Consider the following 21,668-nt stretch of genomic DNA (forward strand, 5'->3'; position numbering starts at 1 on the left):
AATAATGATGATGTATGTGGGATGATAGAGTAGGGTTCAACAAGGAAACATAGTTAATGGTACATTTGTGAAAGAAGGAAGAGGAAATAGTTTTAAACTTCAGACTTATCACCCAAGGTTAATTTGCCATCCAACACATTAGGTGGCGATAATGCTCCTTTGGAGTTAATCGCCATTAAACAAGAAGAAGAAGAACAACAAAGGGAAGCAGTTTGCCTACCGCCAAAACGTGAAAAGCAGAACATCAGCACTAATATTGGGTTGATCAGGATGCCCCGGCGCGCACGCGAGACCCAGACCAGCCTGGACAGCGAGGAAGAGCTCAGCCCTTCCTCCGAAGAAGAAGGAGAGTACGACGATGAACGCTTGCATTTTGAGGAACGATTTGATCCAGCAGAGGATACAATCTCGGACGAGTGAGTTGTTTATTATTATTTACATTAGTTTTTGGAGTCGCATATTCCTTACACAATACATTTACAAGCTCATTTTGTCCGATTTAAAATAAAAACGGATGGATGGGTTATATTGCAGTAGCGTAGTTTTGGATGGATTCTGGTCGGTGTTTACTGTGAAATACAGTCTAATTTACTAACCAGAGCTCTGCTTACAGCAGGGATGCAAACTTGTCACCTAGTTTTGAATCCAACATAGGTATTGTGTGTGTGTGTGTGCTCTGATTTCTAAATGGTTTCTGTTTACAGCGTGTTTGAAAGCGATGGCCAATCAGAGGTGTTTACTTCCGTCAGATTTCCACATGCTCGGAATTCATCTCATTATAATAACGATTAAGGGTGGAAATTATGTAAATAAGAGATTCGTTGTGCAGCGTGTAGATTAATTAATTCATTTAGCCTATAACAGGAGTTTTAACGCGAGTGAACTCTTTTCTTTAAACTGTAAATGGATTATATGCAGAAAAGAGACCCAAATTTTGTTTGTCACACTTCCTATTATTTATCTCCAGGTCTAGTGCAAGTTGTTTAATTACAGATCTGTTAAAATGGTTTTGAGTTTATAAGAAATTCAAGTATTTTCATGCATCCAGAATAAATTGTATAATTGGGATTGAATAAATCCCTTTTCCACTGTTGATGAGTTTGCATCTCCGCTGCAAATATCTTAAAAAAATTGTCTATAGCCCTGGGGTGTCAAACTCAATTTCAGGGCCCGGTCCTCCAGGAATTGAGGTTGACACCCCTGCTATAAACTATCAATCACTTATGCATGCTCTTATGTTGGCTTGGACAACCCAAGTTAATACAGGTTAACAACTATTCATACTTTTCTGTAGGAAAGTGGTGCCTTCACGTGCACCTCACACAAGGACGACACACAAACCTACTTCAGTTTTCAACGCGGTTGAGAATCTTAATGAGTAAGTATGCTCTGACCTGACATTTTACATCTAACAGTTTAATTTTGCTTGTATGCTGTAAGACGAGGCCCAGCATGGTAAACACAATAAAAAATAAAAATGTTCAGTTTTACAATACATTTTAGTTTTTACATTAATTAAAAAAAAATTAGAAAACAAATAATAAGCTATAATATTTTTCTGTAAAATAATTTTGCAACTTCATGTGCTGTTACTCCTTTCGAGCCGAATTTCACTAAATTGGTCAGCTCCCGACTAGGGATGGGTACCAAAACCTGTAATTTAATCAGGGCTAAATAATGAAATATGTTTCCGGTTCTGTTCTCGATACTGGAGAAATTAAGAAAACACACATACGGTTATTATTGCTACACTGTAAAACATTTCAATTTGGTTAAACTTAAAAACGAAAGTTCACCTGCTGCCTTAAACATGTGAGTTACCTCAACTTAAAGATACTCAAGATGTTTCAACTCAAGATGTTACGCTTCACAGTTTATTAAACTAATGGTCATTTGTGGTTTCAACTTTGAGTTAAAACGACTTGCTATGTTACATTATCAGATCAAGAAAACTTAACTGTAACTGGTCTGCTCAAATCTAAAATGTATACGTTTTTATTTAAATAAATTCAAGCAATGTTGTACAAGCTTTAATTTTGGTTTGAGAATACAGATTTGGTTTGGGAATACAGTATACAGATTTGGTTTGGGAATACAGATTTGGTTTGGGAATACAGATCTTGTTAAGAAAACAGATTTTAAAAATGCATAGTATGCAAATTTTGGACTTGCATTCGACTCGGGAGTGTGATGTCTGTGACGACGCAAATCCAGTAATTCTGCAAACAGCAGCGTACTTGATAACTTCAGTCAGCTCGCATTAAGTACTGCAATTTTCCTCACTGTATATTTACAATAAAACAAAATGGGATATCAAATACCACTGCCTCCTTTCGTTTTCATTTAAACATAATAACAGCTGCAGAAATGTGCTTCGTTCAGGGATATGAGTATATATACAGCCATTACAATGAAACGAAATATTATATCAATTTGCCTTTTTTATTTTCATTTTAACATATAGATAAATTGAATACAGACCAAAGATAACCTGTTAGATTTACCCAAAACTAATTATATATTATGTTTAACCACTAAAGAGACATCAGATCCAGAGGCACACATCAGAAGGTCTAGCCGAGGAGAGGCTGCTCTCGGTGGATACATGATCACTGAGCTCCCGCTGATCGCATGGAGCTGACCGTCTCCGAGATCGGCGAAACACATTTTTAAATAGGCGCTGTCTTTATAAATAAACCACAGATTTGAGTTTTAAAAAACTACATTCTCGCCTGAAATACTTTTAAAATTACATTTCATGACACAATAACAGTAATATTTTGAAAATGTTGATCCGATTAAATGGTGGTTGAAGTCACAATGCTGCGTGAACTCAACCAATCAGGAAGTTTTAGCGCCCAAATCCCGCCCCCGAAAGTTCCGGAACTTTGAAAAAGTACCACCTCGCCAGCAGGGACTTTCTGAGGGGCATTCTTTTTTACCCGGAACTTTATTTAGTTCCTGGTTCCTGTGGTGGAAACACACCAAGTACCAGGCCAAAGTCCCTAGTTCCTGGGTAAAGTTACAGCGGTGGAAACCAGGCTTTATATTACCAGTACTTTCTTAGATAAGTACAATGTAGGTTCACCATAAGTACACCTAGTGTAAAATAAAGTGCAGCCATAATAATAATAAATATATTGTAATATTTAAGCAGATTGGCTTTTTCCCAACACATACTGGTCTTCAATGAATTCAGTAGTACATTAACAATGTGTAAACATATTTTCTTACATCACACATCTTGATTATCTCCGAAGGAAGGCAGCTTTTCTTTGGTTCCGATGTGTGTCCTACATACAGTTATAAACAAGACTTGATTAACTCCAATTTATAAATTAGAACACTAATATTAGTGCAAATTGATCAAATTGAGTTCATTTTTATTAATAAATCCTTATCAAGGCACCGTATAACACTGCTAAGGCTCAGCCTCCTTCTTGATGATACAGCTACTTTGTACAGTTCTAAAAGACACCAAGGCATCTAGTCCATCCAGCCAAAGAGACTATTGGTGGGTAGCAAGTACAGATGAAAAGTAATCACATGTAGATCACATGCCATCTTATTACATTAATGATTAAAGAGGTTGCAAAAAGAGGTCATGACACAAGTATTTTTTTTTTTTTTTTTAATGAGCAAGTTCACAATGACCTTATTGTAAAATAAATGTCCTTCACACAACTTGACTGACTCAGGGAAAACAATGTAGGGTGACACCTTATATCTTGAGTAGGCATGGGCCGATTACCGGTTTCAAGGTATACTGCGATTTGAAAATGTCGCGGTTTCAAAACCACTGATATTTGATATTGATATACTGTTTTCCATGTGTCCTCATTGATTGAAAGAGTAGGAATCCCTCAGACTGAGTGCAGTGTAGAGAGTAACACTGACCCCTCCTCCTCCTGTTGTTGTGAGCAAGCAGTCAGTCATGTGTGTGTAGGATGGGCGAACTTAAAGCCCGGGTACACTTCACATTCAGCGCTCCATTGCGTCTCGCGCACAGCCACGTCTGTACAGCTTTCAAAAGTATAAACTAAACCGCAGATGACAAGGATGGATGAGTTCACATGCGCAGTACGAAAAATACTTTGGCCTTTATGCGATCGGCAACCGGCCATTTTTTATATATATATTTTTTGCCTTATTGCAACTCTCTGTTCTGGACTTGCACAATGTCATGGGCGTTGACACAGGCCCGAAACACTGAAGATGGACGCACAGAGAAAAATACTGTAGCAGGCAGATCTCTCACTGTTCATGATACATGAACTATTGGAAGGAAATCCTCTATATTGAGAATAAGAAAATATTGAGATAAGAAAAGTACAGGTATCCGTACCAGCAATCTAGGCTAAGCCCATGAAATTGTACTAAAAGAACTATATGGTCTGCATTAAATGTTGCGTTATTGCATTAGGCCTGCAACAAATAGGCTATAGTTAAACATCAAAATACTTTTATTATCAGTAAAGATATGTTTACTGTACCTTAGTCAAATGAATGTCCTTCACACAGCTTCTTGAATACTCTGTAGGGTAGAAATCGAACGATTGATCCGATTCAAAAGCGCAATTACATTTTACCCTACTAGAATTGATGCCGGAAAGTTATCATATTCATACTGTAAGTGTTCATACTTGTATTCATACTTTGCATGTGAAAGTAGAAACATGTTCAATTCAGACGAAACTCGCATCGCTTGACACGTCCACATTCCTTCGCCAACGGTCATTGTTGCTTGTGTCGCCAGAAGTCGCCAACTCTCTATTGAAAATAAATGGGATTATGTTGCTTGCGATGTGAACGGGGCGTTAAGAAGTTATAAGCAGCAGGCTGTGAAATATGTGTAAAATCTTTTATTTTTATCAATATGGCCATTTTACTTATACTAGTGTCCAGTGTTTACTATACATTGAGTTATTTGTGACGGCTCGTCAACTATATCAAAACTGACCACCACAGAAAGTTTTATTCAAAAGGCTTATACTTCGTTTCAAAATTAAAATGACCCGTGCGTGTTTTTACATGAATGTATTTTAATTGTCTTTCCTGTAATAACTGATAAAGTAGAGTTTGTGAACAGCGTTTGTTTACGGTCGGAAACCGATATTTCTCCGCTCCAACAGCACCTCTTGCTGGCAGAGAATTAATCTGCAGTCTGTGGATTACACTGGTGTCTGTCAGTAAACATGAACAAAAAGCATGCTTCAGAACTGTTACTCTAAATTTGGCTACTACTACTATTACTATCTTGTACCCTGCAATAATAATTTGCTTAAACTCACTTTGAGATAAATAAAAAAAAAAGAAAGAAAGAAAGAAAGAAATTGACCTCATGTATCGGCCTTTGGCTGCCCTTTTTTCTCAATATCGTCATTGGCCAGTGCAAAACACACGTCAACCTCTACTATAGAGTGACAAACTTATATCTTGAGGAGACCATAACTTTTTTTCAACTTTGAGAAGGAATCAACAGCTGTAACAGAGCGAAAAATCAGTAGCATATCAGTAATATAGACTAGGCATATGAAATAGTATTTACTTAAACACATTTTATGTCTTAAGTGCACGAGAAAAGTTGGGAGAAAATCAGATGTGTGTCAATATGTTGATAAAGTGACAGATTGGTGCTTGCCAAAATGCAAAGAAAAAAATCAATCGCAGCTCTTAATCTGAATTACGTTATATATTTGTAAGCTTTAATCTATCAATACATACAGTGAATCTGTAATTACTGTATTTAGTTTTAATAATAATAGTTTAAATCCCCGAATCAGAGCTTCGCTGTTACAAGGATACATTTTCTGCCCGGTGTTTGCTTATTTCAAGTAATCTGGCAACCATACGTACGTGCTTCCTCCTCATTACTGAAGCGCCGCCGACGATGATCTAAAAACGCTAACAAGCTGGAGTTTAGCGATCTAATGAAAGCGTCATTCAGCCAGTCTGTGTTCTGTCATGAGATCTCGACTGCATTGTTTGCGATTGTGATTGCTGAATAAATGCTCTTACTCGAGCGCTGATATTTGAATAGTGAAACATAGACTATGGTCGTTTGGAATTGCTATTAGGGAATTTCACTGTTATATTTACCAGTTTTCATAATAGACATAGAGAGAGTGCAAAAGTCTTTGGTATTCATATATATATATATACATACACTGTATTTTCCGGACTATAAGTCACACTTTTTTTCATAGTTTGGCTGGTCCTGTGACTTATAGTCAGGTGCGACCTATTTATCAAAATTAATTTGACATGAACCGAGAAAACATTACCGTCTACAGCAGCGAGAGGGCGCTCTATGCTGCTCATTGCTCCTGTAGTCTACACTGAAAACATAGAGCGCCCTCTCGCGGCTGTAGACGGTAATGTTTTCTTGGTTCTTGGTTCTAAATAAATGCGACTTATAGTCCAGTGCGACTTATGTCTTTTTTCATCATCATGAAGTATTTTTGGACTGATGCGACTTATACTCAGGTGTGACTTATAGTCCGAAAAATACGGTATTTGCATATATATATATATATATATATATATATATTCCTGTCCACCCGTAGACTCGTGAAGAGCGTTTTTGAAGCTCAAAGTGTGCAGAGCGGTCCGTCGCCATCTTTGCAGTGCGTCACCGCACGACTCTCGCGGACAATCAAAAATGGGCAAAAGGCGGGAGCTAGTTGCTGAAGCCACGCCCACCTAGCGCGACGGCAGTGTCAGCAGCGGCAATCCACCTGTCACTCAAGTGGCCACGCCCTTAATTATGCAGAACTTTAAGTCTTAATATAATTTAAACGGATGAGTTATAAAAACATTCACCCCATCACAGTTGTCATGAAGGGCAAAATTAGCAATTTAGACGAATAATAATTTTTTGCACCAGGCTGTAAACATGTTTTTTTTTCTGCTGTAAAGTTGGGCATTTTAACATAGGGATTGACTCCCTTTTGCAGCCAGCCTCAACCGGCCAGTCGATGAATTGCAGTTTTAGTCACTTCCTTATTGGCTCCGCGAGAGAGATTTTTTTTACCTAACATATGTTCCCTGGGAATCAAAGCCACAACCTTGTGCTTTTCTACCACTTATGCCACAAGAACAATTATTATTATACATTATATACATATATACATATATATATATATATATATATATATACATATATATATATACATATATATATATACATATATATATATATATATATATATATATATATATATATATACATATACATATATATATATATATATATATATATATATACATATATATATATATATATATATATATATATATATATATATATATATATATATATATATATATACATATATATATATATATATATATTTATAAGGGCTGCACGATTAATCTCATGCGATTGTCATGTGTGTCTCATCAGTAAAGCCGGTTCTGTGATTAGTAGCAAATGTCCATCACCTGCTTTCAAATGGAGCGGCACTTATTACGGTTCACTGACAAGCTACGCAATATCATATTCATAACCAAATGCGATTTATCAGATTTTGCATTTTTGCGTTCCTTTTGGCCTATTTGTTTTTAAAAATCCAGCATTTAAAGATGCATTAGATGGTGACAGTGCATTTGTACAGACGAGGACAGAGTGGGCACAGGTTTTGCTAGATGTATTTTTAGGTTATTTCTCGTTTCCATATTTGCAATGTATTTGAATTATTATTATTATTTTTTTTTTTTATGAAAACAAATTCAAGCATTGTATTGACTGTAAGTGCCCTGCGATGTGGACTTCACATTAAACTCTGCCATGATTCCAGTTCCAAGGGAATGTACACGTTACATTCAAAGGGCATTAAAGTGAACAAGACATGAATTTATATTGTATTTATTTACAGAGGTGTATTATGCCACACTTCTAGTTAGAGGTGTGAACCTACACTGGTCTCACGGTTCGGTTCGATTACGATTATCAAGTCATCGATTCAGTTCGATTCGATTATCTCGATGCATTGATGATGCACTGCATCCTTATTTTTCAATTTTGCTTCACATGTATACAATTTTGTCAATAAATACAAGCAGTCAGATATATGAACTGAACCTTTAATTTTACCTGAAACACGCTTCTTGAATGTATCAAACATCAAATAAAACTCAAGTCTGGGCACAGAAGACAACAGCAGCATTAGATTAGAACACACAAATGTAAGTACTTAAAGTGCATAATGCAGGGAGTGTACTTAAATACTTATATAGTGCAGTGTACTTTCTTGTAAAACATTTAAATATTGACAAATGTATAAACATGAAATTAAATTACAAACCAAAATAAACAAGAGGCCAAACCTACTTGAATATAATCAATATACAAAAAACTAAATCTGCACTTCAGCAGTGTTTTTTAATACACAAAATAAAAGAAAACAAAATAACAGCACTGGGCACTGGAACTTCCTGAAACATCACAAACTGCTCAGCATGTGGGAATTTGTAAATTTTTCTTTAAGAACACTAACTGGTCCACATGCTCTGGTTTAAGAGTGCTTCTTTTAGCAGTGACCACATCTCCTGCTGTGGAGAAAACTCGCTCTGCAGACACACTTGTGCCTGGGATACACAAGTATCGCTTTGACAGCCGAGAGAGAAGAGGAAACATGACCTCATGGACACACCACCAGTTCAAAGGGTCCTCAGTGAGAGGCAGAGATGGAGCTTTACAGTATGCCTCCATTTCCTCCTTAGCAAGGACATAGGGAATCTTGGGTTCTACTGTACCTTCAGTGTCAGTGAAAGACTGTCCCAGCAAACCCACAAGCAGCGATGAGGCCTTTCGTTTGGGAGCAGCAGAGGGCCTGTCCTCAATGGAGGTTTCTTCTCCTGTTCCCTCAGGTGCTTCATCCACTTCTGTCATTCTAGGTGTACCCTGTGTTTGAACAACGTATTTGAAAATACAATTAAACTAGGACAGTGGCAGTGCAGTCAGTCAATACAACAGCTCACATAATATATGAGAATTATAATTTTTTCCGTTTTAATAAAAATAAATAAAAAATAATAATAAATAAATTTAAATTACTTAACATTTGAACAAATTTTACCTACTATTAATATTATGAGCTTTTAATTTTATATAGCCTTTTGTAAAAGAAACATGATAGAATTACCTCCAAGGATGCAGCCTCCTCTGTCAGTGCTCTGTATACCTCCGATCTCTCCTCTTCTGTGAGAAAAGGCATTCCCTTAAATCGGGGATCCAGGGCAGAGGCTGTATGAAGGATCCTCTTCTGTGACTCACTGTTGTACCTCTTCAGGAGATCTGTTCTGATTGCATTCTTGATCTCATGGATCATATGCGAGTCTCCGTTGGTGTCTGACATATTCTGGAGGAGTTGCGCATGTAGAGGAACAACGAGGGAAACTGTCGGATTGCGCTCTTCTGACATCAGTGTTGTTGCATCCTTCATTGGCTTTAATGCCCTCACAGCATCCTCTGCATTTGTTACATCTGTTTCAGTAAGAGTGCACAGATCTGTCTCTCCTTTTCTGACTTCTGGTGACAGCAAGGTGGCACAAATTGCAGGTTGTTGTTCCAGGAACCTCTCGACCATGTCGTATGCGCTGTTCCACCTTGTGGCAACATCAGTAATCAGTTTATGATTTTTCAGGCCAAGACATTGCTGTTTCACTTTCAGACAGTGGCTCGCTGTGGTGCTGCGATGAAAGAATGTTGATATTCGTCGGATTCTGCCCAAAAGCCTGGAGAGCGCGCCCACTTTAAGCGCGCGCTGTGATGCCAGATTCAGCGTATGCGCGAAGCATGTTACGTGAGGGAATTTTCCGAATTGAGCTGCAGCGATCATGTTCGACGCATTATCTGTTACAAGCACTACATCCTTATGTGATAGCTGCCATTCATCCACGACATGAGACAGTAGCTCTGCCAGATGAGCACCCGTATGAGACTCATAAACGGCTCTCGTTTGCAGCACATGAGACAAAATCTTCCAGTCATCGCTAATGTAATGTGCCGTTATTGTCACATACGACTCTGTCGCGACCGAAGTCCAGGAATCACATGTTATTGCAACTCGATGAGCTTGGCTCATTGACGCCATTACCTGGGCTTTGGTTTCGAGGTAGAGTTCCGGGATAACTTTTTCTGAAAAGTGGCTGCGAGAGGGGAGCTTATATCGCGGCTCCAGTGTTGTTAAAAGGTGGCGAAACCCGGGGTTTTCCACTACAGAAAAGGGCCGTATATCCTTTGCAATAAAAGATGCCACTGCTCTGGTAATTCTCTGCCCTCTCACTGAGTTTGGCGGCAACGTTGATATAAGTTGATCAATTTTTGGCTGAGCTGGATCCAAAATGGCACTGACAGGCATTTGCAGCTCGGGGTGAAAACGGCTGACGTGGTTTCTCATGTTGCAGGTATTACCCCCTGCATATTTTATTTTTGCGTGACATGATTTGCACACAGCGTGTGTCTTGTCAAGGTCGGGCTTACCGTGTTGTTGATAAAAGCCGAAATGTGCCCAAATGTCGGCTTTTAAAGTGGTTGGAGCATTTTTTATTGCACGCGCAGGCGTTTCGCCTCCCTCTGCCATTGTATGCCGCGACTAAGCACGCGGTGCTGACGTCAGAAATGCGTCAGTACATTATAACCGGTTATGGGCTATAACTGAACCGAAACCGAATCGTCCTCGTCTGCATCGCGATGCACCGTAGAAACGATTAATTTTGACACCCCTACTTCTAGTAAGTTTCGTCTGTGTGTGAAGACAAACGAGCGCAAATCCGTGAATGAATGTTCCTAAGTGATATAAACCTCAATGGAATAAAATTTAGTGGAATTGAATTCAAGATTAATAAACTTAAACTTTACTGTTCAGTGCAATGATGTTAGACTAATTTTGGATAATACTGTACAGTTTGTTAAATTGTTAAATGCCCTGCCTTTATTATGTTTGATCAACACATTTGAGTGATCATTGCAAAAATAAAAAAGTTTATGTATATATTCTGTTTATGTATATACTAGTGGTCGACCAATATAGTATTATTATTTTTTTATTACTTTTTTTATATAATTTCATTGAGTTTAATTAAGAGTTTTAAATGATTTGAAAATGTATAAAAATAATGTTAAATAAACATACTTATACTTAAGAAGACAAATAAATAAATATTTAATACAAATATAATTAAAAATAATGTAAACACTGTAACCAACAGGGCACTCAGTATTTTGTGAAGTTTCTCTGCATTATATATTTTTAAATAAAGTCTAGGTAACACTCATTTTACATACAGCACACAGTGATAATGACATGAATATGACAAATGCATTAAGTGCAGCATAATTTGCAATCAAGCTTGTTTCTGGTCAAGTCAAGTCACCTTTATTTATACAGCGCTTTAAACAAAATACATTGCGTCAAAGCAACTGAACAACATTCATTAGGAAAACAGTGTGTCAATACTGCAAAATGATAGTTAAAGGCAGTTCATCATTGAATGCTACAGTGACCTCGGAATAAGAGAGAAACAGACTGATATTAGCGTAGATGCCATTCTTCTAATGATGTAGCAAGTACATAGGGTGTTATGGGAAGTGTTCCCGGTTTCCCGTTTACCTAATTAATGCAGCCTAAAAATCCTTTAATGGATTTGGATATTAAAAGCATATTAGTATGTTATGTGTAAGCCAGGTTAAAGAGATGGGTCTTTAATCTATATTTAAACTGCAAGAGTGTGTCTGCCTCCCGAACAATGTTAGGTAGGTTATTCCAGAGTTTAGAGTTTGGTCAAGCAGAACTCTACTCCTGTCAGCAGCATTCAATACACATTGACCAACCGTCTCGCAGAGAACAAGCGATCATGCAGAATACACATGCACAGCTCACAACTGGATCTGAGTTTAGTTTGCAAGCGTTTTTTTATTTTTTTTTATTAGACATTCAAAGATTTGTTTAAATTATATAAATGCGTATTTGCTCAATGCTGACAGCAGACAAAGTATGTTTTTTCTATTACTAATTACTGAATAAATTACTATTTCTACTATTTCTATTACTATTACTGAATAAAAGGAAGAATGTGAGCATTGTGTGCTCAGGAGCCAACATTCTCAGTGACGTCAAAAACAAAATCCCACCTGGAACGCATCGACCAAACAGCTTATCGGCTGATGCCGATATTAAAAAATTGGCAAATATCGGCCAATGTATCGTCCATGGCAATATATTGGGTGACCACTAGTATATACTGTATTTTTATATATATATATATATATATATATATATATATATATATATATATATATATATATATATATATATACTGTATAATACCAGTCAAATGTTTGGACACAGGAATGGGAAAGTGTCCAAACTTTTGACACTGTACTGTAATATACTAGTGGTTTAAACGGATCATAGGTGATCTGAGATCTGTACAGACCAAGCCCCACGATTCGGCATGCATGTGATCCATGGGTTAATTGCATAATTTAACCATAATAGAGTACAAGTATATAATTTGTTAATATTTACACACGCAAGCGAAACTATTCCAGAGAGAAAAGGCAAAAGGAAACTTTGTTACTCGCAAGCTGTTCTCTAGGTGCACAGTCGCATGCACATGAAGCGTGCACACACGTTTCAGACTGAACTGAATCCTCTTCTCAAAGGTGTCATGGCTTTTATTAGAGGCAGGCCTTTATTTCTAATACCATCTGTTTGATAAGCAATTGTTTTAAATAACCCGTTTTAAATTAAAAGCGATAGCGTTCCAGTGGACAGAGATCATAACATTAGCACAGAATCAGTTCAGAATCAATCACCAAAAAAAAACAGTTTGGTTCAGACACGCTCCGTGTCATGCTGTGTTCACACCAAACGCGAATAGAGCGTCTGGCGCGAATGATTTAAATGTTAAGTCAATGCAAAGGCACGTATGCGCGAGTCTGGAGGTCTCGTGGCACGAATTAGGCATTTAGCGCAGCGCGGAAGATGCGAATTCGCCTCATTCGTGCGTCTAGTTCACACGAATAATGTGAATTTACACATGAATTGAGCGTTTCGTGTGAAACACGCGTTAAGCGCGAATGGTGCTTTTTGTGCATTTAGCGTTTGACGCGAAATTTGAACTTTGGCATCAATTCGCGCCGCGGTAACCAATCAGGAGCCTGCTAGGAGTCACTCATTCAACATGGAGGAATGACTGATGTTGTCAGTGAGCAGTCAACCGGAGCTATCATCAGCTCGGACGTGTCCGACAGAAACGGATATCGGTTCAGTGTACTGGTGATCCGAAAACCGATGCAACCGGTTCTTGACTCGAGAACGAGAAACGCTCCGGCAGTGGGCGTGTACGTTCGTTATCTGGCTCTGCTGCACAAATTTCCCCCGGCCTTTATTTAAGACCAGCCTTTATTTGTCCGTGTTGACCACGCCCCCCGGCCACAATAAGAGGCCCGGCTTTTATTTGACTACCCGGTTTTTATTTGAGGAATTACGGTATTTTATTTTTTTATATATATATATATATATATATATATATATATATATATATATATATATATATATATATATAGATACAATAACACCAGTGTGATTATATTGTTCAGTGCAGCACAGCATCAGCTGCTAAATTCAAATCTACGTTTGCTGGCAGGCGCTGAGCCAGAGACTGACGCGTTCGTACAGCACTGCATAACCAATCAGACACAATTCTGTTGAGCTTATGAATGTAATTCCTAATCAGAGGCATTCAGATGAGTCATTGCTGAAATGTGGTGTTTTGTTCACTTGCTCGCTGACTGAATTATCTGCCAAATTCTCTCTTCAGAAACATCAAATGCAGATGTGCGTATGAATGTAAGTAAGATATTCATTTTGCAGTGTAAACCGTTTCAGTGATTTTGATGGGAGTTTTTCAGAGTGCCTGACCTCTGGCTAGACTGAATGAAAATGTTCTTTGCTCTCTGTAAAATAAGTGTTATAATTAATAACTGGTACCATATCTGGTACTTATAGTAAAAAGACGGAGTTTTATGTGTAGTTAATAGATTACACTTAGTCTACTTTACCCATCAGCATTTATTGATCATTTAACAATATATAAAGGCGTTTACTTAACATATTTGAGAATCAATATATTTCCTGATATAGTAAGCACGTTTGAATTGTTTTGTAATAAAAAGGAAAAATAAATAAAACATAAGCCTATATCAGTTATACAGTGCTATCGTGGCTGCCGTTTCACATGACAAGCATGACCCTAACCCCCCCCCCCCCGTGTACCCCCTCAAAAATCATGATGCTCCTGCATCTTCTGAATCCTCTGAACAGACACATACACAGAATTATAACACGATACCCATCTCGACAAACATTCAGCTAAACTCGGTTATGTCTCAAGTGAATGGAAACAACAGAGAAAGAAATGGGATATAATGTGTATCACTATGTCGGATCCATGCATCAGGTCTTAAAGGGACATCAAACAACAAAACGGCTGTGATAAAAATCTGGGTTGCACTTTTTTTACAGTACGTGTACTTACATGTACTTATAGTGTACTTACAGTGTATTTATCTAAGAAAGTTCTGGTAATACAAGGTAACTACATGGGGTAGGGTTAGGTTTAGGGGTAGGTTCAGGGTTAGTACCTAGTTATTATAATTGCTATATAAGTATGTACATGGGGAACAGGACTGTAAAATAAAGTGCTACCAAAATCTGTATTTGATTTATTCACTAAACACTATGCAGTGTTATTTTCCTTATTACATTTCTGTATTTGAATACTACCAACCTTATTTTATTTGTAACATATTGTGTTGTATTTATCTATGCTTGTAATTTGTCTTTGTTCTTATTTTTACTGGCCTCTTGCCTCTTAAATCATGTTTTTTTTGCTGTGTTATCAAAAAAGTGCTTCGCTTTCAGTAATAAATTGAAATTTAAATATTTTTATTTTCTTGCTGAACTGTATGTGATCTGAACCGTGAGATTTGTGATCCGTTGAACAAGTATAATATACGCAAAGGATATTGGTCTATTTATTATTCCCTAATATCGGTATCTTTTAACCAAGTCTCAGTCATGAAAAATTAATTCAAGGCATGGGAAGTTTAAATATGACGCGTTATGATCCATTTAACTTTTTGTTTCTTCTTTAGTCTGTCGTAAAGGGTAAGTTCGCACAAAAAATTTAATTAGGCTGTGTTTTACTCAATCTTGAGGCATCCTAGGTTTATATGACTTTCTTCTTTCAGACGAATCCACTTGGAGTTATATTTAAAATTGTCCTTTGACCTTTCAGGTTGTTTCATGGCACTCAATAGGTGTTGCATTGCTTCAGTCAAAAAAAAGTGACATAAAAATCCATACAAAAAATGGAAAAAGGATAAATTCTATCCTTGCAGTCAGCAGGTGTTGCATTGTTTCATTCCAAAGAGGTTAAATAAAAATCTCCCATCCATAAAAATAAAATAAAAAATTCAAACTCACTCTCACTGGCCCGGGGGGTGAACAAAGGCCTCCTGTAGCGAATCGATGCGTTTTTGTAAGAAAAATATCCATATTCAAAATGTAATAATCATTTTAAACTAGTTTACAACAACAGTTGTACACAGAGGCAGCTCTGGGCTGATGACGTATGAGGTCAGCTCTGTGCATGTGCTGGTGAATCTATTGAAAACCAGTATTCGTTAACAGGAGCAAAGGAGAAAAAAAGTTTCCTTTAGCAAACGAAAACCAGTCTCCTCTTGGCTTATATTGAAATACTCTGACATTCTTCTTTACAAATCCTGCAAATCTGACCTCATACACAATTCTCTTGGAACTGCTTCTGTTTACAACGGTGAGCACAAGCTAGTTTCAAGTAATTATTGCGTTTTAAATATGGATATTATTCTTACAAAAATGCATCGATTCGCTGCAGGAGGCCTTTGTTCACCCACCGGAGCAGTGAGAGAGTGAGTTTTTTTTATTTTTATGGATGGGCGATTTTTATTTTACCTCTTTTGGATTGAAACAATGCAACAGCTGCTGACTGCAAGGATAGAATTTAGGGATGCTCCTATATGAAAATTTTGGCCGATATCGATAACCGATAATTCTTTAGATATGAAAGCAGATAACCGATATGTTGGCTGATAAATCTAATTCCACATTTTTACATAATTTTTGAGAGCCTGATTACCATAAAAGTCTCATCATTAAAAGGAATTAAACACTTCAACCTAAATCAAACAAAGCAGCCTTAAAAAATAAATAAAAAAATGCTTAAATAATAGAAACCAGTTACTGGACAACATTACTTGCTTGCAAAAAAAAAAAAAAAACCCTAAGACGATGGAGTGTGTTGAAAGAGGTCCAGCATATATAAGGACTATAGCCAGAGATATTGTCAAAATTACAATTATTTTGCTTCACAACAATGTCATAGCATATCACCATATAACTGACACGCTGTGACTCGAAGCCTATGAAGAAAATAACAAATTAGGCTATTAGCTTAGGCCAGTCAATGAAAATGTTTTTAAAAGTGTCTTTTAAAACAGGTTTATTATAGCCTACAATGAATTATAGGCCTATAGCCTAAATAAAATACACTTCAGTAACCCTTCAAAAACAACCTGTTACGCACTGTTAATGTGTCGTCAGATGCTGAAAGTGCTGTCAGTTTTTACTTTCACTATCATTGTGAAAGACGTTCACCGGCATAAGTTTGACTTGCACAAAGTTTGCATGTTGCTTGTATGATATCTATTGCGTCGCCTTCACGGTTTAAAACAGAAGTAGCCTATTTCCAATATTGCAATGCACCCGCGCTACAACCCGAATAGTAAGATGTGTCGTGGACATGCTCTGAATGCGCTGAAACACGGCAAAAAAACTCAAATAATATACAACTTTTTTTCTTTTTTTATTATGGTAATTTTCTCTTTTATAATATTATGTTTGATTTTCCCAATTATAATTATTAATGTTGTGTATTGCTGTTCAAGCTGCGTGTGCTGAAGCTGAAGAGCTGAATGAACACTGGTGAACTGAAGTGCTGCCAGCTTATTCAACACAGGGAAATGCATCATATATTCAGATATTTATACAACCTGAATATAATATTACAACTTATATACGTACAAAAAGACCAAATGCACCAAATGTGAAGTTACGTGCTAATCAGAATGTTTAACTTGTGTTGTGGATGCGCTCTCTGCTTTTCCCGCAACAACACGCTGAAACACGGAAACCAAATCAAACAAATTCATAACGTTTTATTGTAATGGTGTTCTCATTATAATGTTATATATGACAATCTCAATCATAGTTATTAATGTAGTAAGCTGCTGTTTGAGCTGTGTGCACTGAGCTAAAGATGATCACCAGCAAACTGACACACTCTATTAACCCTCTATAGGCTATAGCTTAACCAAACACATTCTATACGAGAAAAATCTGATTTATATGCATAAAATAAACGCAATATTACAACGTACAATTGCACAAAAGACTGCAAATGCACAAGCAAACTTAACTGTTCTAGTCGTGTGGATCTGTTGTGGATGTGCTCTTCCCTTAACCATGCGCTAAAACACGGGCAAACAAAGATTCTGTTCCATTATTTTACAGTAGCTAATAATGTCATTATAATATTACAGACTTGCCCTGCACTTTGCAGTTCACTGTATATTCATTTTTTAAGTGTTTACAATGATATTACAAGCAATTAAAAACCATCATGGTGAATAGTGCACATTTGAAGTGTCTCCGCAGGAAATGATTAATTTATCGGCTCCAAGATATCGGCCAAATTCTCTTATCGGTTCGATAACGATAAAAGAAGAATTAACATATCGGCCAATAAGGATATGCTGGCCGATATATTGTGCATCCCTAATAAAATTTATATGCAAGTTTGTATGCAGTTTTCCCTATTGCTTGTGTGCCTATGATATGTTGGCATGTATGCCATAGGTTGCCTCCACCTCTGCACGATAGCTTGTACATTTGTTTGCCAAAGCTTGCTGGAGCATGACCGAGTTGGTGATGCTGGGCTGAGCTAGTGCTATTCTGGCCAAGCTGGTCCAAATTGGTGATGCTGATAACCAGCTAATAGACAGCTTGGATCAGCAACTAGTTTAAGCTGGTATTACATTAATTTTCCAGTAGGGCTATGATCCTGTCAACATGCTCACATTTGCTACTTTGTTTTATTTATTTATTTTTTATAGATGTGAGGATCATGACAAAACACCTTCCAAGAGAAAGAAATACCATTCAAAGGTCAAGATTTTTTCATGGAAAGCAGAGACTGATGTTGACCAGGTTCCACAGACTCTGAGATTCCTGCCTACTCGGGAACCAGGACCACAGTTGTCTGCTGCTGACTCACACTCTCCCATGAGTCTTTTCAAACTGTTTTTCACAGAGAGCGCCATGGAAAACCTGTGCCACAACACAAATGCTCAGGCTGCCAGGGCAATTGCAAAAGGCCGCAAGTACAAATGGACAGATGTCAGTGTTGATGAGCTTTACAGCTACATTGGACTCATTTTCTACATGGCCGCGGTGAAGATGAGCTCCATCGCTGACTACTGGCGGCAGGACACCATTTTCTCTGTGCCTTTTCCTGCCACAGTTATGTCAAGGGACAGATACCGCACCATTTCCTGGAATGTACACATGAGTCACCCAGACGCAGACAAGGAAAACGACAAAAAAAGGGGCACAGCTGAATATGACCATGTTTTCAGGATCAAACCCCTCATGGACACGATTCGTCTTGCATGCAAAGCCTTCTATCATCCTAGAAGAAATTTAATTGTAAATGAGAGATTGGTGGCATGCAGAGCAAATACAGAAGTGACAAGGCATTCAAAAACCAAGATGACAAAGTTGGGCTTCAAGTTTTTTGATCTTTCAGACTCATCAAATGGATATATTTTGGACTTCTCCGTTTACACGGGCAAGAATAATTTTCCTGCAGACCGTGGGCTTTCGTATGATGCTGTGATGTCTCTCCTGGATCGTAAAGTTTTGGGCTCTGGGTACCATTTGTTCATGGATGATTTCTACACAAGTCCAAAGCTCTTCACCGACTTGTTTGCTCTAAAGTTTGGTGCTTGTGGGATTTACCGAGACCACAGGAAGGACTTCCCGAAGACTGCAGATAATTCACTGAGCAGCGACTCCACCATGGGATCCATCAGGTGGATTCGGGACGGGCCTCTTGTGTGTGTGAAGTGGATGGACACGCAAGTGGTGTCTGTTTGTTCCACCATACATGCTGCCTATACAGGAGACCGAGTGAAAAGGAAAGCCAAAGTACAAGATAGATGGAAGACAAAGATTTTACCATGTCCTGCGCCTGTGTCTGCATATAACCACCACATGGGGGGTGTTGACCTCTCCAATCAGCTGTTGCAGTTTTACACCATACAGCACAAAGCCATGAAATGGTACAGAAAAGTCTTTCTACACTTCTTGGACATTGCTTCCACTAATGCTTTCCTGTTGCATAAAGAGCTGATTGGAAACATGACTCGCAAAGAGTTCATGGAGGAGCTTATTGCAGAGCTCTGTGGTGTGTCAAAGAAAGCAGAACCAGAACAGTCCAGCACAGAGCATGTGCCAATCCCAGGAGCTGAGTTGACTTCAGACGACAGAAGAAACGCTACTGTCGGTCGCCGGAATTGTATACATTGCAAGACAGTGCATGGAAAGAGGCTACAAACACCTTGGAAATGCCAGGCTTGTGACGTTCACTTGTGTCTTCAGTTGAACAGAAACTGTTTCCAGGAATGGCACAAAGGCGTGGTCAAATCTGGGAGCTGAAAAATGTGCCGTTGAATGTGGCGTTTTTTCCAATTTCCATAAGTGTGCAGCTAAAATAAAATGTTAGAAGATTAATTTCCATATTGGCAGATCTATTGGGAAGCAGGTCATTATCTTTAATAATAAATGTGGAGTATAGAGACAGATCCCCTCCAAAGACCTGGTCAACAAGGCCATCACGACAAGACCACAGGAACCAAATGACTCCTCTGCACAGCCTGACTCGGTAGCAGACTAGAATTAAACTGCCGGCTTTGTCCGGCCAGAGGAGAACCATATACTATTTCAACACACTTTTTCCCTGTTTAATACTGTAAGTATGCTTTGAAACGATATGCATTGTAAAAAGTGCTATATAAATAAAGGTGACTTGATTATCTGAAACGTAAACTAATGTAGTGAATTAGTAGTGTAGTAAGATTAACAATCACATGTATTTTTATTAGTGCTGGACTACGATTATTTTTTTTCTAAATTGCGATTAATCGCATTGTCTGTGATTGATCACATTGTCAAATCTCAACTTATAACATTAATGCAATTAAATCTAAAACAAGCCATTTGTCACTGCCAGGACATTAACGTTTTTTATAGAAAATATTTTATAGTTTTAGAAAAACGAGTTATGCTCAGAGTCCAGAGCCTCAATCATAATATTATAACAGGCACCTTCCTATAAGAGACCTGCACAATCACGGCACGGATCGCACCAGAGTGCGGGGACAACACTTGGGTGTGTAGAGACTCTGTGTGTGTGTGTGTGTGTGTGTGCTTGTGTGTGTGTGTGTGTGTGTGTGTGTGTGTACACGGAGCCCCTAAAGGGTCACTGTGGTGGGAAAAAAATCAAGAGTGAGTGTAAAAATTTGGGGTTCTCTCGCAAAGATATGTGCGTACTCTCGCAAAACCAGCTCAGTTCAGACAAACACTTCCTGTTTAGCTTGTAGTGGTTCATACAGCTCCCTAAGTCCACAATGGAGCGGTTCATAGAGTTTTGTTTTGAACTCTGAGAAATTGTCAGTGCATGCTTATTAAGGCACGGTTTTGGGACATAGTAAAACGCTTAATGTAAAACACTAGAGCCGAGGGAACTGAGCGAGGCCGATGGAGCACCTGCACCATTCACCAGTATCGAGTCCTGCAGGAGCTTCGGAGGAGGGACTGATGACAGTGTTGGACGAGAGAGGATCAGGCTCAGACTTTATTTTGGGTTTTGGTTCTGTTTGTGTGCAACAGTCGTCCATGAGAAGGGGCTGTCGTGCTCTTTTAGGTATATTGAATTATTAAAGTTTTGTTTGAATGTTCCTGCCTCCTTCTTCCCATGAGTACGAACGTTTGTTACACTCTGGATGACTAAATTCAGTAAACAACTTATTAATAAAGCATACAGACAAGCAGAATAGCCAAGAATATGAACGTAACCCGGTAAATTGCACTTTATCCCTAGAAAGAAAATGCTTTATTAATGGACTAGTCCATTATAAGACAGTGGTATAAAAAGACAGAATTTGGTATACATTTTATTAATAAATTATAGGCTACATGAAATCCTGAAAACCTTATACAATTGTGTACCCCCTAGGACATTTAGCCTACACTGTTAAAAAGGTAATTTTACAGGTAATTCCTGGCAACTAATTGCCGTGAATTTACAGCAAGTAATATACAGGTAATATACTGTTTTTTTTTTGTACAATATAGTACTGTATTTATACAGCAGTGCTAATGTGATTATAGTAGCATTATTACAGTAAAATGCTGTAATTTATTTTAATTTACTGTATATTTACTGCAACTCAGTTGCCAGGAATTTCCTGTAATTTTACAGGAGACAATTACAAT

The 21,668-nt window shown here is 37.9% G+C and overlaps 3 protein-coding genes across 3 annotated transcripts in view; 1 reads left to right on the forward strand and 2 right to left on the reverse strand.

Annotated features, from left to right (window-relative positions):
• Nucleotides 1-3,689, reverse strand: part of LOC132125338 (histone H4) — a 155,476-nt gene extending 151,787 nt beyond the window's left edge. Inside the window, exon 1 of the mRNA XM_059536717.1 lies at nucleotides 3,686-3,689. The gene's annotated coding sequence lies outside the window, so the exon portion shown is untranslated. The remainder of the gene's footprint in view (nucleotides 1-3,685) is intronic.
• LOC132125334 (histone H2B) overlaps nucleotides 1-21,668 on the reverse strand; it is a 471,182-nt gene that overhangs the window by 305,083 nt on the left and 144,431 nt on the right. The window lies entirely within an intron of this gene.
• LOC132125320 (piggyBac transposable element-derived protein 4-like) lies at nucleotides 200-20,413 on the forward strand. Its single transcript, XM_059536693.1, has 3 exons — nucleotides 200-416; nucleotides 1,295-1,378; nucleotides 18,227-20,413. The coding sequence occupies exons 1-3, from the start codon at nucleotides 271-273 to the stop codon at nucleotides 19,827-19,829; spliced, it is 1,833 nt and encodes a 610-aa protein (XP_059392676.1). The 5' UTR covers nucleotides 200-270; the 3' UTR covers nucleotides 19,830-20,413.

Source organism: Carassius carassius, chromosome 43, assembly GCF_963082965.1.
Source record: "Carassius carassius chromosome 43, fCarCar2.1, whole genome shotgun sequence".
Classification (NCBI taxonomy): Eukaryota; Metazoa; Chordata; class Actinopteri; order Cypriniformes; family Cyprinidae; genus Carassius; species Carassius carassius.

What these genes read in the sequence shown, in the direction of transcription:
- LOC132125320 (XM_059536693.1), top strand. Translation starts at nt 271, where the DNA reads ATGCCCCGGCGCGCACGCGAGACCCAGACCAGCCTGGACAGCGAGGAA. An exon ending in GAGGATACAATCTCGGACGA is followed by an intron (nt 417 to 1,294) that starts GTGAGTTGTTTA and finishes ACTTTTCTGTAG; the next exon opens with GAAAGTGGTGCCTTCACGTG. An exon ending in GCGGTTGAGAATCTTAATGA is followed by an intron (nt 1,379 to 18,226) that starts GTAAGTATGCTC and finishes TATTTTTTATAG; the next exon opens with ATGTGAGGATCATGACAAAA.